This window comes from Salvelinus namaycush, chromosome 30, assembly GCF_016432855.1.
Source record: "Salvelinus namaycush isolate Seneca chromosome 30, SaNama_1.0, whole genome shotgun sequence".
NCBI classification, from domain to species: Eukaryota; Metazoa; Chordata; class Actinopteri; order Salmoniformes; family Salmonidae; genus Salvelinus; species Salvelinus namaycush.
Genome location: NC_052336.1, coordinates 13,079,265 through 13,093,050, shown reverse-complemented (window position 1 = coordinate 13,093,050; position 13,786 = coordinate 13,079,265). Strand labels below are relative to the sequence as shown.

Sequence of the window (13,786 nt, the reverse complement as noted above, 5' to 3'; positions counted from 1 at the left end):
CGGAGGGTTTGTTTGTCAAAGTGAAAATATTGATCTGCTCTTTGATGAATGCACAAAATTCAGGTTGCTTTAGGAGTGTAGAATTTAGTCTCCATCTATATGCTCCATTTACCTTGGTAGGAATGGAGATTGATAATACCAGGGGAGAATGGTCACTATGTAATCTGGGGAGATACTCGACATCTAACACTATGAAACAGTTGTGTCGACAGTAAAAAGTTATCTATGCGTGTGTGTGTGTCTTGTGTGGGTGTGAATAAAAAGAGTAGTCCCTATCCTGTGGGTGCAACTGTCTCCAGATGTCTAGTAAATTGAGATCTTTCATGAATGACATGGTGAGCTTGCTGGCTTTGGTAAGAAGTGAGGGTTTATCAGAGGACCTACCAAGAACTGTATCTAAACAAAAATTAAAATCTCCTCCAACCAGTAACCATCCTGGTGGTGCTTGAGCAACCTGAAGGAAGACATTCTGAATAAACATATGGTCATCGAAGTTAGGAGCATAGATATTCAATAGGGTCCAAGACTCTGAAAACATATGCCCCTGCACCAAAACAAACCTGCCAGAGGGATCAGAGATGGTGTTGTTGACGCAGAAGGGGATGTGTCTACTTATCAAAATTGCAGTTCCTCTTGCTTTGGAGTTAAAAGAGGACGCAAAAACTTGTCCTACCCATTCCCTCTTCAATTTCTTGTGTTCACTGGCTGTAAGATGTGTTTCTTGTAAAAACACAATGTCAGCCTTTCATTTAAGGTATGAGACTCTCTTCCTTTTAATCGGGCTGTTAAGACCTTTTACGTTGAATGTGACATATTTTAGTGGATTAAGCATAGTTGGGTTTCAAATATGTAACTGAATGGAAATCTATCATATGTAGATAGTTAGGAAATGTTTCAACTTTGGTTTGAACACAGAAGTGACCTGTGTCTCTTTAGGAAGGAAACAATAAACATAGAAAAAAGGGGAAAAAAAATAAAGAATCCCACCCACCCCGATTGTTAGACTAAAACCACAATCCCAACAATCAAACATGAATACACTTGTAGAGATACGTTGCTGCTCGCTTTCCATCTTGCTCTTACTAGCTAAACCTTGGCATAAACTAAAACCTGCGAGCTCTCTAAATTGAAAACAAACGTTGTGAATAGACATTTATGGCTGAATATTTACTGCCCACGGTAAGGGCTGCTTGAGTCTCTTTTCGAAAGATTAACATAAATGAGGGGGAAAGCAGTGGGCCTAAACCCACTTACTTGCTTCGCCCAGTGATATGGACTAAACCAAAATATACTCTATATAGAACTCACCCCGGAAAGATACGGTTAGTTGAAAATGTACAAATCAATTATAGCGACCGGAGGATATCAGCGGTTCAGTCCGGATAAGAGAAAACAAACAAACTGCATCTTATCCCCCAAAGAGACCGTCCTGGCTCAGACGTTGCTCAGTTCTTTGAGAAAAGTGTACACTTCTCCCGGTGTGTTGAAGAGATGGCTTCGGCCTTTGTACTGAACTTTCATCCGCGCAGGGTGGATGAGGTAGCCGGTGATGTTCTTCTCCTTCAGTGCTTTGGCGGCAGGTCTGAACTGCTTGCGACGTCTTGCGAGATCCGCGCTCATATCCGGGAAAAGGCTGACCCTCTTGCCATCAATGGTGATGTCCCCTTTGGCTCTTGCGAGTTGCAGTACCTTCTCTCTGTCTTGGAAACGGAGGAACCTCATCAGGACGGCCCGTGGGGGCTCATCTGGCCGGGGTTTCGGCGCTGATGTTCTGTGGGCGCGTTCGATTTCCAGTGGCTTGGTGAAGTTGATTATGCCTAGGACATCCGGGATCCATTGAGTGAAGAAACGGACCGGGTCACGGCCCTCGCTGTCCTCTTTCAATCCCACCACACGGATATTACTACGTCTGCTCTGGTTCTCCATCTGATCTACCTTGTTTTTGAGGTAGGCATTGTCCTTTTGCAGTTGTATCAAGACCTGGTCATGTCGAGCGATGGTGTCTTCAACTGTGCTAATGCGCAACTCTACCTCAGTCGTTCTCAAAAGGAGATCATTCATGGAGGATTTCAGGTCGTCAATGGAAGAATGGAGTTCAGCCGTTTTCTTATCGATTTTCATAGAAAGACCTTTGTTACCATCCTGAATTTCCCGGAGGAGAGTAGCCAGCATGTCGGCAGGCTCGCAAGAGGCCGAGAGCAACAGTCTGGAACTGTCGTTTGAGTTATGAGGGCTAATGCTAATCTTGCTAGCTGTAGCGTTATCGTTATCTTGGGAATCAACGACGTTTTGGTCGTCTTTCTTGCCTCTCGGTCGGAGGTCCATGGCTCTTTGGGAAGGTAAGTACTTGACAATTTATCAGCCGATGTTAGAATATTGTTTCAACGTTGTTATTTAGGTAATAATAGAATAACTTTGAAGAGCTTGGTTTGTCAACGTCTGCTCAGCTCCGCGGCATCACGTGCTCTCTTGTGATCCTTTTTTGACTGCCAACAGAGAGGTGAGAATCTTCCTCCTTCACCCATTAACACAATTAGATGTCCACCTTGTGTGCCTCCATCTGTAAGGTTCCCTAGCGAAGCATCTCTGAAGACAACTAATTTCAAAGAGTCATCTTATCCAACATGCTGAAACTTTAAAATCACTTGTGATTTCAGATTACGAACAACTTTGTTTGCCTCATGAATGGTTTGTACAGTGGCGTGTTGTGTTAGATGCCAAGTTGCAAACATTACATCAGGTCTACTCTGTCTATCAACCCATAAAATTTGTCCTATCTTTGACCTCAATTTATCAGCTTCAATTCCACAGAGAGGAATTCCTATGTACGGCTCTTGTAGAATCCATGTGGATGGGATGAAGATTCTTGATATAGCTCTCCTGTTGCATCAGTATTTTTCCATCAACTGTAACAAACTATGCCAACATAACATAAATGTATGATCATGCTCCTCACGGCCAACCTAGAAAACAGCTTTGAGGTGTGGAATCACAGTTGAAGCAAAGGTCTGAGCCACCCCAGATAAAGTCATCAACATGACAGGCAAGTACTCCAGTCACATTGCAGTCTTGATCAAGCCAATAGAAGACTGCAGGATCCACTTGTGACATTTTTCCACCTGTATTCAGCATTGTTGCCTTGACTTTGTTGTACCAGTAGTGATCCATCTGCCAGTCCATACACACACTTTTTTAGTTTCCACAGTGTTCCTTCGCTTTTAGCTTCAGGCGGAGGTCGAATGTGAATGTCCCTTGACAGCTCTGTTCCCTGCAAAAATCCAGATTTGATGTCTATGGAATTAAGTTTCCATTTTTTCTGGCAGATCACTGACATCAGCAATCTGAGTGACTGAGGCGCATGTCGGTGAGTCTTTTGGGAGATCTTTAGCAGCCAGCTCCTCAAAACCTCTAGCCACTAGACGTGTCCTTTTTGTCATTTTCATTAGGAGACTGATTCTCAGCTACAGCCCCTCTATCTTGTTGATCATTTACTTTCCGCAATCTTGAGTGATGCACTCTGACAATGAATTCTCCGTGCCTCACAAATATCACCACACCATCTTGACCAATGACTACTCCCGGTTCTTTCCACTCTTGACAGTCAACTCGTTTGTAGTACACTTTGTTTCCAGTTTCGTACTTGTCATCATTACTCCCTGAACTGCTGAGTAACTTCTGAAGTCTGTCAACTGTAGCATGTCCAAACGGTTTGTGAAGCTTTAACAATACTTTGTTTTTCTTTAGTGCTCATGTTCTCTGTGACTGTCAGAATCTCCATGTGCTCTGTGTCAGTCAGAATCTCATTTTTGCATGGACTCTGATGTCTTTGTCTAAAATGTTTACACAAGTGGCCTGAGGTAGTAAGTTCAAGAGTCACTGGTTTGTTTAAACATCACTGCCTTGTCATTTTTTATGTCTAGTACAGCCTCTGCCTTCTTGAGGGAAGCTTTGCTTAATAGTAAGGGGATATCTGTAGGGACCACCTCTGTTTCAATGTGACACTTCGTCTGACCAATTTTTGCTGGTATCTTAACTCGCTTGGTAGAACGGACAATTCTCCCATCTACAAATTTGAAAGCTCTTTTGCTTGGTGTGTCAATCATATTTTGTACTTTTCATATTTAGTTCACTGACATAGATATCAAGCCATTTTGCACCACACACTGTCCGTGTACATGCAGTATCAATCACAGCAGATCCTAAGGATTCAACTATAAAAAAATCTCAGTATCAGATTCATTTGAAAACAGTGTAATGTTACACTGCTCTATATCTGTGTTTACATTTTCCTCTGTTAGTTTAACTTGTTCATTTTTATGAGGACAGTCTTTAACCCAATGGTAAGTGCTTTGACAAATAGCACATTTCGATCTTCCATATTTGTCCAAAGGATTTGTGCCGGGAAATGGCGCCCTCTTCTGGTTGTCTTGAGAACGTGACTTGTTGGCGCCTTTTCTCTGCTGCTCCGTGTAATATGCTGCGTCACTCACTTGCATTCCATCTGTTATTGGCGCGACAGACGTCTTTTCACCAAATATTATTTTTAGTGCCGACTTCATAGATGCAAAAGTCAGCACAGTACAAGCAGTCAAAGCCAACTGTTTCTCCCTACCATCTAGACTGGCAGTATCTAGCTAATTGAAAGCTAACACTGCATCCGGGAGAACCATGTCGTACTTGGGCATTCTATTGTACCTCTGTTCGAAATCAATGATGTAGTCCGTCATTGCAACCGAAATATCTCTCGTAACACTGTCAAAGTTTGAATATGCCTCGTAGACACGGTCTTTCTCTTCTTTAAGAAATACAGAATCCAGTGCTGTGATCAAAGTTCCTATACCGTCATCCTTGTTCAAATCCTCAACAGATATTTCCAGTGCTGTATCTCTCGCTCTTCCCTCGAGCGATAATACCACTGCAAGTGCTTGCTTTTTCGCGTCCATATTAGTAACGCGTGTCCAGATTTCCAGTTCACTTTTCCAACTTTCGTACGACCTCTTCTCGTTGAAGCGAGGTGGCACATTGTAGTTATTAACCATCCTCTGCTACCAATGTTAACTCGAAATGACACAACGACAAGGTTCCAGTTTAACAAAATTTACTATACTATATGAACACACTACAAGGTAGCCATTACACTCAAGGCTAGGTCCATCAACGACTAGACTTCCTGCACACGCGCACTCTTGACTGAGTGATAGCCCCGTAATAACAGAAATATAGGGATACATAAAACATGAACTTAAGTTTAGTGGTCCCCAATCCGTAACAGAACCTTTTGTGAGTTAGTCAATAGGCCGGGTCTATGCAAAGTCAGTTATAGTCAATGAACTAATCACTGATCATAATCTTGATGCGATCGGCCTGACTGAAACATGGCTTAAGCCTGATGAATTTACTGTGTTAAATGAGGCCTCACCTCCTGGTTACACTAGTGACCATATCCCCCGCGCATCCCGCAAAGGCATTGCTAACATTTACGACAGCAAATTTCAATTTACAAAAAAAAAATGTTTGTCTTTTGAGCTTCTAGTCAGGAAATCTATGCAGCCTACTCAATCACTTTTTATAGCTACTGTTTACAGGCCTCCTGGGCCATATACAACGTTCCTCACCGAGTTCCCATCGGACCTTATAGTCATAGCATATAATATTCAAATTTTTTGTGATTTTATATTCACATGGAAAAGTCCACAGACCCACTCCTTTCGGAGCCATCATCGACTCAGTGGGTTTTGTCCAACATGTCTCTGGACCTACTCACTGCCACAGTCACTCTGGACCTAGTTTTGTGGATCTTAATGTTTTTCCTCATAATCCTGGACTATCGGACCACCATTTTATTACGTTTGCAATCGCAACAAATAATCTGTTCAGACCCCAACCAAAGAGCATCAAAAGTCATGCTATAAATTCTCAGACAACCCAAAGATTCCTTGATGCCCTTCCAGACTGCCTACCCAAGGACGTCAGAGGACAAAAAATCAGTTAACCACCTAACTGAGGAACACAAGTTAACCTTGCGCAATACCCTATATGCAGTTGCACCCCTAAAAACATTTGTCATAAGAAACTAGCTCCCCGGTATACAGAAAATACCCGAGCGCTGAAGCAAGCTTCCAGAAAATTGGAACGGAAATGGCGCCACACCAAACTGGAAGTCTTCCGACTAGCTTGGAAAGACAGTACCTTGCCGTATCGAAGAGCCTTCACTGCTGCTCGATCATCCTATTTTTCCAACTTACTTGAGGAAAATAAGAAACCGAAATGTATTTGATACTGTCGCAAAGCTAACTAAAAAGCAGCATTCCCCAAGAGAGGATAGCTTTCACTTCAGCAGTAATAAATTTGTGAACTTCTTTGGGGGAAAAGATCATGATCATTAGAAAGCTCCTCTATAAATTCTGCATATTCCTCCAAAGCTCAGCTGTCCTGAGTCTGCACAACTCTGCCAGGACCTAGGATCAAGAGAGACACAAGTGTTTTAGTACTATATCTCTTGACACAATGATGAAAATAATCATGGCCTCTAAACCTTCAAGCTGCATACTGGACCCTATTCCAACTAAACTACTGAAAGAGCTGCTTCCTGTGCTTGGCCCTCCTATGTTGAACATAATAAACGGCTCTATCCACCGGATGTGTACCAAACTCACTAAAAGTGGCAGTAATAAAGCCTCTTGAAAAAGCCAAACCGTGACCAAGAAAATATAAAAAACTATTGGCCTATATCGAATCTTCCATTCCTCTCAAATTTTAGAAAAAGCTGTTGCGCAGCAACTCACTGCCTTCCTAAAGACAAACAATGTATACGAAATGCTTCAGTCTGGTTTTAGACCCCATCATAGCACTGAGACTGCATTTGTGAAGGTGGTAAATTACCTTTTAATGGCATCAGACCGAGGCTCTGCATCTGTCCTCGTGCTCCTAGACCTTAGTGCTGCTTTTGATACCATAAATCACCACATTCTTTTGGAGAGATTGGAAACCCAAATTGGTCTACACGGACAAGTTCTGGCCTGGTTTAGATCTTATCTGTCCGAAAGATATCAGTTTGTCTCTGAGAATGGTTTGTCCTCTGACAAATCAACTGTACATTTCGGTGTTCCTCAAGATTCCGTTTTAGGACCACTATTGTTTTCACTATATACACTGCTCAAAAAAATAAAGGGAACAGTAAAATAACACATCCTAGATATGAATGAAATATTCTTATTAAATACTTTATTCTTTACATAGTTGAATGTGCTGACAACAAAAGCACAAAAAATATCAATGGAAATCAAATTTATCAACCCATGGAGGTCTGGATTTGGAGTCACACTCAAAATTAAAGTGGAAAACCACACTACAGGCTGATCCAACTTTGATGTAATGTCCTTAAAACAAGTCAAAATGAGGCTCAGTAGTGTGTGTGGCCTCCACATGCCTGTATGACCTCCCTACAACGCCTGGGCATGCTCCTGATGAGGTGGCGGATGGTCTCCTGAGGGATCTCCTCCCAGACCTGGACTAAAGCTTCCGCCAACTCCTGGACAGTCTGTGGTGCAACGTGGCGTTGGTGGATGGAGCGAGACATGATGTCCCAGATGTGCTCAATTGGATTCAGGTCTGGGGAACGGGCGGCCCAGTCCATAGCATCAATGCCTTCCTCTTGCAGGAACTGCTGACACTCCAGCCACATGAGGTCTAGCATTGTCTTGCATTAGGAGGAACCCAGGGCCAACCGCACCAGCATATGGTCTCACAAGGGGTCTGAGGATTTCATCTCGGTAACTAATGGCAGTCAGGCTACCTCTGGCGAGCCCATGGAGGGCTGTGCGGCCCCCCAAAGAAATGCCACCCCACACCATGACTGACCCACCGCCAAACCGGTCATGCTGGAGGATGTTGCAGGCAGCAGAACGTTCTCCACGGCGTCTCCAGACTCTGTCACATGTGCTCAGTGTGAACCTGCTTTCATCTGTGAAGAGCACAGAGCGCCAGTGGCGAATTTGCCAATCTTGGTGTTCTGTGGCAAATGCCAAACGTCCTGCACAGTGTTGGGCTGTAAGCACAACCCCCACCTGTGGACGTCGGGCCCTCATACCACCCTCATGGAGTCTGTTTCTGACCGTTTGAGCAGACACATGCACATTTGTGGCCTGCTGGAGGTCATTTTGCAGGGCTCTGGCAGTGCTCCTTCTGCTCCTTCTTGCACAAAGGCGGAGGTAGTGGTCCTGCTGCTGGGTTGTTGCCCTCCTACGGCCTCCTCCACGTCTCCTGATGTACTGGCCTGTCTCCTGGTAGCGCCTCCATGCTCTGGACACTACGCTGACAGACACAGCAAACCTTCTTGCCACAGCTCGCATTGATGTGCCATCCTGGATGAGCTGCACTACCTGAGCCACTTGTGTGGGTTGTAGACTCCGTCTCATGCTACCACTAGAGTGAAAGCACCGCCAGCATTCAAAAATGACCAAAACATCAGCCAGGAAGCATAGGAACTGAGAAGTGGTCTGTGGTCACCACCTGCAGAACCACTCCTTTATTGGGGGTGTCTTGCTAATTGCCTATAATTTCCACCTGTTGTCTATTCCATTTACACAAGAGCATGTGAAATTTGTCAATCAGTGTTGCTTCCTAAGTGGACAGTTTGATTTCACAGAAGTGTGATTGACTTGGAGTTACATTGTGTTGTTTAAGTGTTCCCTTTATTTTTTTGAGCAGTGTATTTTACCTCTTGGGGATGTCATTCGAAAACATAATGTTAACTTTCACTGCTATGCGGATGACACACAGCTGTACATTTCAACTAAACATGGTGAAGCCCCAAAATTGCCCTCGCTAGAAGCCTGTGTTTCAGACATAAGGAAGTGGATTGCTGCAAACTTTCTACTTTTAAACTCGGACAACACAGAGATGCTTGTTCTAGGTCCCAAGAAACAAAGAGATCTTCTGTTGAATCTGACAATCTTGATGGTTGTACAGTCGTCTCAAATAAAACTGAAGGACCTTGGCGTTACTCTGGACCCTGATCTCTCTTTTGGAGGAACATATCAAGACTGTTTCAAGGACAGCTTTTTTCCATCTACGTAACATTGCAAAAAATCAGAAACTTTGTCCAAAAATGATGCAGAAAAATTAATGCATGATTTTGTTACTTCTAGGTTAGACTACTGCAATGCTCTACTTTCCGGCTAAAGCACTAAATAAACTTTAGTTCGTGCTAAATACGGCTGCTAGAATCCTGACTAGAACCAAAAAATTTGATCATATTACTCCAGTGCTAACCTCGCTACACTGGCTTCCTGTTAAGGCAAGGGCTGATTAAGGTTTTACTGCTAACCTACAAAGCATTACATGGGCTTGCTCCTACCCATCTTTCCGACTTGGTCCTGCCGTACATACCTACACGTATGCTCCGGTCACAAGATGCAGGCCTCCTAATTGACCGTAGAATTTCTAAGCAAACAGCTAGAGGCAGGGCTTTCTCCTATAGATCTCCATTTTTATGGAATGGTCTACCTACCCATGTGAGAGACGCAGACTCGGTCTCAACCTTTAAGTCTTTACTATGAAAAGCCAATTGACATTTACTCCTGAGGTGCTGACTTGTTGCACCTTCGACAACTACCGTGATTATTATTATTTGACCATGCTGGTCATTTATGAACATTTGAACATCTTGGCCATGTTCTGTTATAATCTCCACCCGGCACAGCCAGAAGAGTAATGGCCACCCCTCAGCCTGGTCCCTCTCCAGGTTTCTTCCTAGGGTGTTTTTCCTAGCCACCGTGCTTCTACACCTGCATTGCTTGCTGTTTGGGGTTTTAGGCTGGGTTTCTGTACAGCACTGAGATATCAGCTGATGTAAGGGTTAAATAAATAAATTTGATTAGATATGCTCGGTATAGTCACAGCTGTGACCCATTCCACAGCACTAGGCCAAGCCAAGATCCACTGCTCGAAGCTCTTTAATAACCCTCAAGTATTTATAATCCACAATGCCATATGATCTACCGCAAAGTTGTCTCTGGAATATGGGAGGTGGATGCTCAGTGTGTGGAATGACAGGTGTCCTGTTTCTGGGCTGGCACTACCCCTCAAAGCCCACTGGCTTGAACCCAGTTCACCCCAACCACAGAAAAGAGCTTCCCTTTATACATGTTCTGCTAACATGGCCTGTGTGTCCAGCATGCCCTTTGTGCTTCAAGGGGTTGGATGGGCTTTGGTCATAACACTGCTCCCAGTTGAGCCAGCTCAGAAAACTTTCCTTTCAAAATCTAAGATAAGCCCCAAGATACTCAGTATACAGATGGGGGTGTGGGTAACTAATTAAACAAGCCAAAGTTTACATGTACAGAGTAAATCAAATGAGAGCCACTTCAAAAGTGTTAGAAACATACATGTTGTTCCTGCCACAGCCTGGTCTCTGCCCTCTAGCAGTTCCCATAGGTGTAGGGAGGCCTCCTCATACTGGTCAGTCAACCTGGAGAACAGAGAAGGACATTTACAACATGCCTACCATCATATTACGTCACTCCTCCATCAAAAAAAGAGCGAAAACAAAAGGTTTGTACCTGACGTCATGGTCCCGTTCAGGGCCCACCAGCTTGTAGAAATTGTCCAGTGCGGTGAGGTTAGCATCGGTGAGCAGGGGGGAGCCTGCAGCAGGCTGTTCCAGGTCCTGCCTCGTCTGCTCATCCCCCAGCCGGTCAAGCAGGAACTGCAGCTCCAGAACAGTCTTCAGCCGCCTCTGCTCCGTCTCCTCCCGCTGCAGCTGCTCCCTCCGGGCAGACTTCTTCACTGCCTTCTGGATCTGCAAGGAATTGGGAAGGAGTTGTCACTGCACTATGGCCACAGTGACTGAGAAACAGCACCTAATAAATAGTGAGTGTGGTCATAGTGACCAGAATGAAACCTTGAGGGAACTCACCTCTTGCCCCAAAGACAGGAAGCTCTTCTGCAACTCCCTTGCAAAATCCAGGTTGTTTGTTACTTCCTGGAACTTGATCAAGGCATCCTACAGAGGAGACAAGAGGGAATGAACATGAAATGTTTTGTTAGCTGTGTCATAGATCAAAACGACAAACACCACAGTATAAAAACAATGGAAAGCTGAAGAATGAAAGATTATAGTACATATGCAACAGGTTAAACAATTAAGTTCACAATTGAAGTTCCCTGAGCTAACGTCAACCCAGACCAGTGAACCCAGACCATTGTGAACTTAATTGTACGTACCAGCTGATCCTGGTTCAACCGTTCACCTTTATTCTTCTTGGCCTGGTAGTCATCCAGCTTGCCCTATAGAAATATGGCACATTTAATAAGGATTACAAGAAGGTCTGCTGAGTTTCTTTCAGCAGAAATATACCAACTGAGGTTATACCATCTATTAAGTGCTGTGATTCTAACGCCAAATAAGGTCATAGGTTAATGATTGTCTAAATTTGTCTGTAGCCATAATCTTAGTTACCAACTTTGAGACAGTCAATGCAGGGTCATAAGGCAGACAATCTTCCCAGACGAGACATCCAGAATTGCTCCTCAGTTGGTCTCAAGCAATGACTAAGCATGAAACAACCTATGCTTTTTGGGAGGTATCCGAAAGCATGCTTAGATGAAAAAAAGGAAACATTGTTACCTTTTTCTTTTCCATATTGCGGACCTTCTTGTCTATCACCTGCAGGACCTGCTTCATGGCCTCAGACTGTGTCCCAGAACCCAACTCTGGGCTAGAGGACTGAACAGCATTGTTGCCAACTGTTGCTGAAGGCATCTGATAAGACAAAACATTTGTAGTAGTCATTAGTGAAGGCCACAACACTGAGGCTGTAATTGAATACAATAAAGGTTGAAATATGTTGATGATTAAAACAGTTTGCCAATGGTGCTGTAAACAAAGGCATTACATTGTTGATCACAAGTGGTGAGACAGACATTTTAATATAACTGTAAAAAATAAGCGCTGGGTACTACTTATAAATGTTCCTTGACAAAAAACTGAAAGACCTATGAATCAATTTGGATATGTCGGTTTGCTGAATGATTTCTGTCAACCGCTAACGTTCGCTAACTCAAGACAAGGAACGTTAGCGTTACAATTCAATAGCTAGTACCTTGCTAATTAACATTAGTAGTTCCAGATTTGTTCCCATTAGCCAGCTAAGAAACTAAAGCTAACGAGGCACATTAGGGAAAAATGGGATAAATTGCAAGTCCTTTGTGAGTCGAGGGACTGTCAGCCGAGCATTGTCCATTGAACCGCATAAAAGTTACATAAAAGCCTAACGTTAGCTACGCTACTCATCAGCATCAAATAAACAACTAATTCCGACAAAACAATTATTTATGCAGCAACCTACATATGGTCACAAGTATAACATTTATGCCATTTGAAAACAGATGGTCATCAAATTGGGCTTAAACTTGAATCCCATCCCACAACAACCCACACCCGGCTACAGGGCTAACTTGGCTACATTTAGCTAGTTTCCTTTTCTTCTCGCATTATTACCGAGACCGGCGTTAGCTAGCTGGCTACGCGATTCACTTAGATGCGAGAGAACTCGATAGCCAACTAACTAACTAGCTAGTCAGCTAACGCGATTCGAAAAAATACATGTATATGAACAGCCATCACACTAGTTTGTTGAAATGTACCTTGCTAATGTGAACAAATGCGGTCACTGAACTTGGATTCCGTTTAATCAATTAGATGACTGGACAATGCTAACTAGACATCTTTAGTCAGACGCTAGCCTAGCTAGCCTACCTCGCTAACATAGCTAGCAAAATTATTTCTGAATTTGATGCTGACAACATTCACTTACCTTTAGGATATCGGTCTTTGTTCGTCGTCTGACGTAGCTTTAGCTCTATATATTTCGTGTAGCTTTTATGTTATTTTGTATCGACAATGGTGTTCCGCCTCCCCGGCCTCACCGAGAACTATACTGCTGGCAGATGCTAACGAAACACGAGATCAGGGTCGGATGGCTGCAAGGCCCCATTGGTAGTCCTAGAATTGCCTGAGTTCATTTTGGTAGATTGACAGATTTAACTAGAATGTATCCTCAACATTGCAATTTAATTGCAGATACATTTTTATGGAAGCTGTATGACAGATTTAGGTAAGCATTTTTATGCAATGCAAGTTGTTGATTTGTATTGAATCCCAAATTTATTGCAAGCCATTTACTGAATCCCAAATTTATTTAAACCAGTATTCTCTGCATTGAAAAGTACAATAGATTATCCTTTGCAAATCTATCGAATGATTACGTCGAAATAATCAGTTTCTAAACCCAGAGGCGCAAAATCGCGAAACTCCCGGGAACACTTGCCAAACAGACCAGGCCAGGCAGGGCTTGAGAAGTCAATGAATGAGAAGTGGAAAAACCTTCCTTTAGTTAATTCTCGAAATCTAAAAGGCACAAACTAGATTCGAGTCAATGTCGTAAGTAGTTGCACATGTTATTACTCCAACCTCGTGAAAGTGACACATTTTCATCAAAAACAACTTTATATCGAAGTGCCTTCGAAGGCCTGTACATGCGCAATGTAGTGCGATACGACAGAACCTATACGTATTTATATGCATTAGTTTAGCTAACCGACGTCGCCATGACATCGCCTACAAATTTGATCGGGGATTTCTATTGGAGAAGCAGTGTTAGCCTATTTCATACTGTACTGTGTTTGTACTGATTAACAGGTGCCTGTTAATCAAGTGATCGTGTGTAGTAGGCCTAAAATCGAAATGTATTTGTCAATTGCTTCAAATACAACAGGTAAACTT

At 43.2% G+C, this 13,786-nt stretch overlaps 1 protein-coding gene across 2 annotated transcripts in view; it reads right to left on the bottom strand.

Annotated features, from left to right (window-relative positions):
- LOC120025192 (caprin-1-like) overlaps positions 1 to 12,986 on the bottom strand; it is a 28,235-nt gene extending 15,249 nt beyond the window's left edge. The window contains exons 1-6 of one of the 2 annotated variants that reach the window (XM_038969652.1): positions 12,819 to 12,986; positions 11,630 to 11,764; positions 11,227 to 11,289; positions 10,919 to 11,005; positions 10,563 to 10,801; positions 10,389 to 10,471 (exon numbers count right to left, since the gene is read on the bottom strand). In XM_038969652.1, the coding sequence (XP_038825580.1) occupies positions 10,389 to 10,471; positions 10,563 to 10,801; positions 10,919 to 11,005; positions 11,227 to 11,289; positions 11,630 to 11,764 (607 nt within the window). In that variant the 5' untranslated portion in view covers positions 12,819 to 12,986. The remainder of the gene's footprint in view (positions 1 to 10,388; positions 10,472 to 10,562; positions 10,802 to 10,918; positions 11,006 to 11,226; positions 11,290 to 11,629; positions 11,765 to 12,818) is intronic. The other variant, XM_038969653.1, reaches the window with a different exon arrangement.
- Between the last annotated feature and the right edge of the window lie 800 nt (positions 12,987 to 13,786).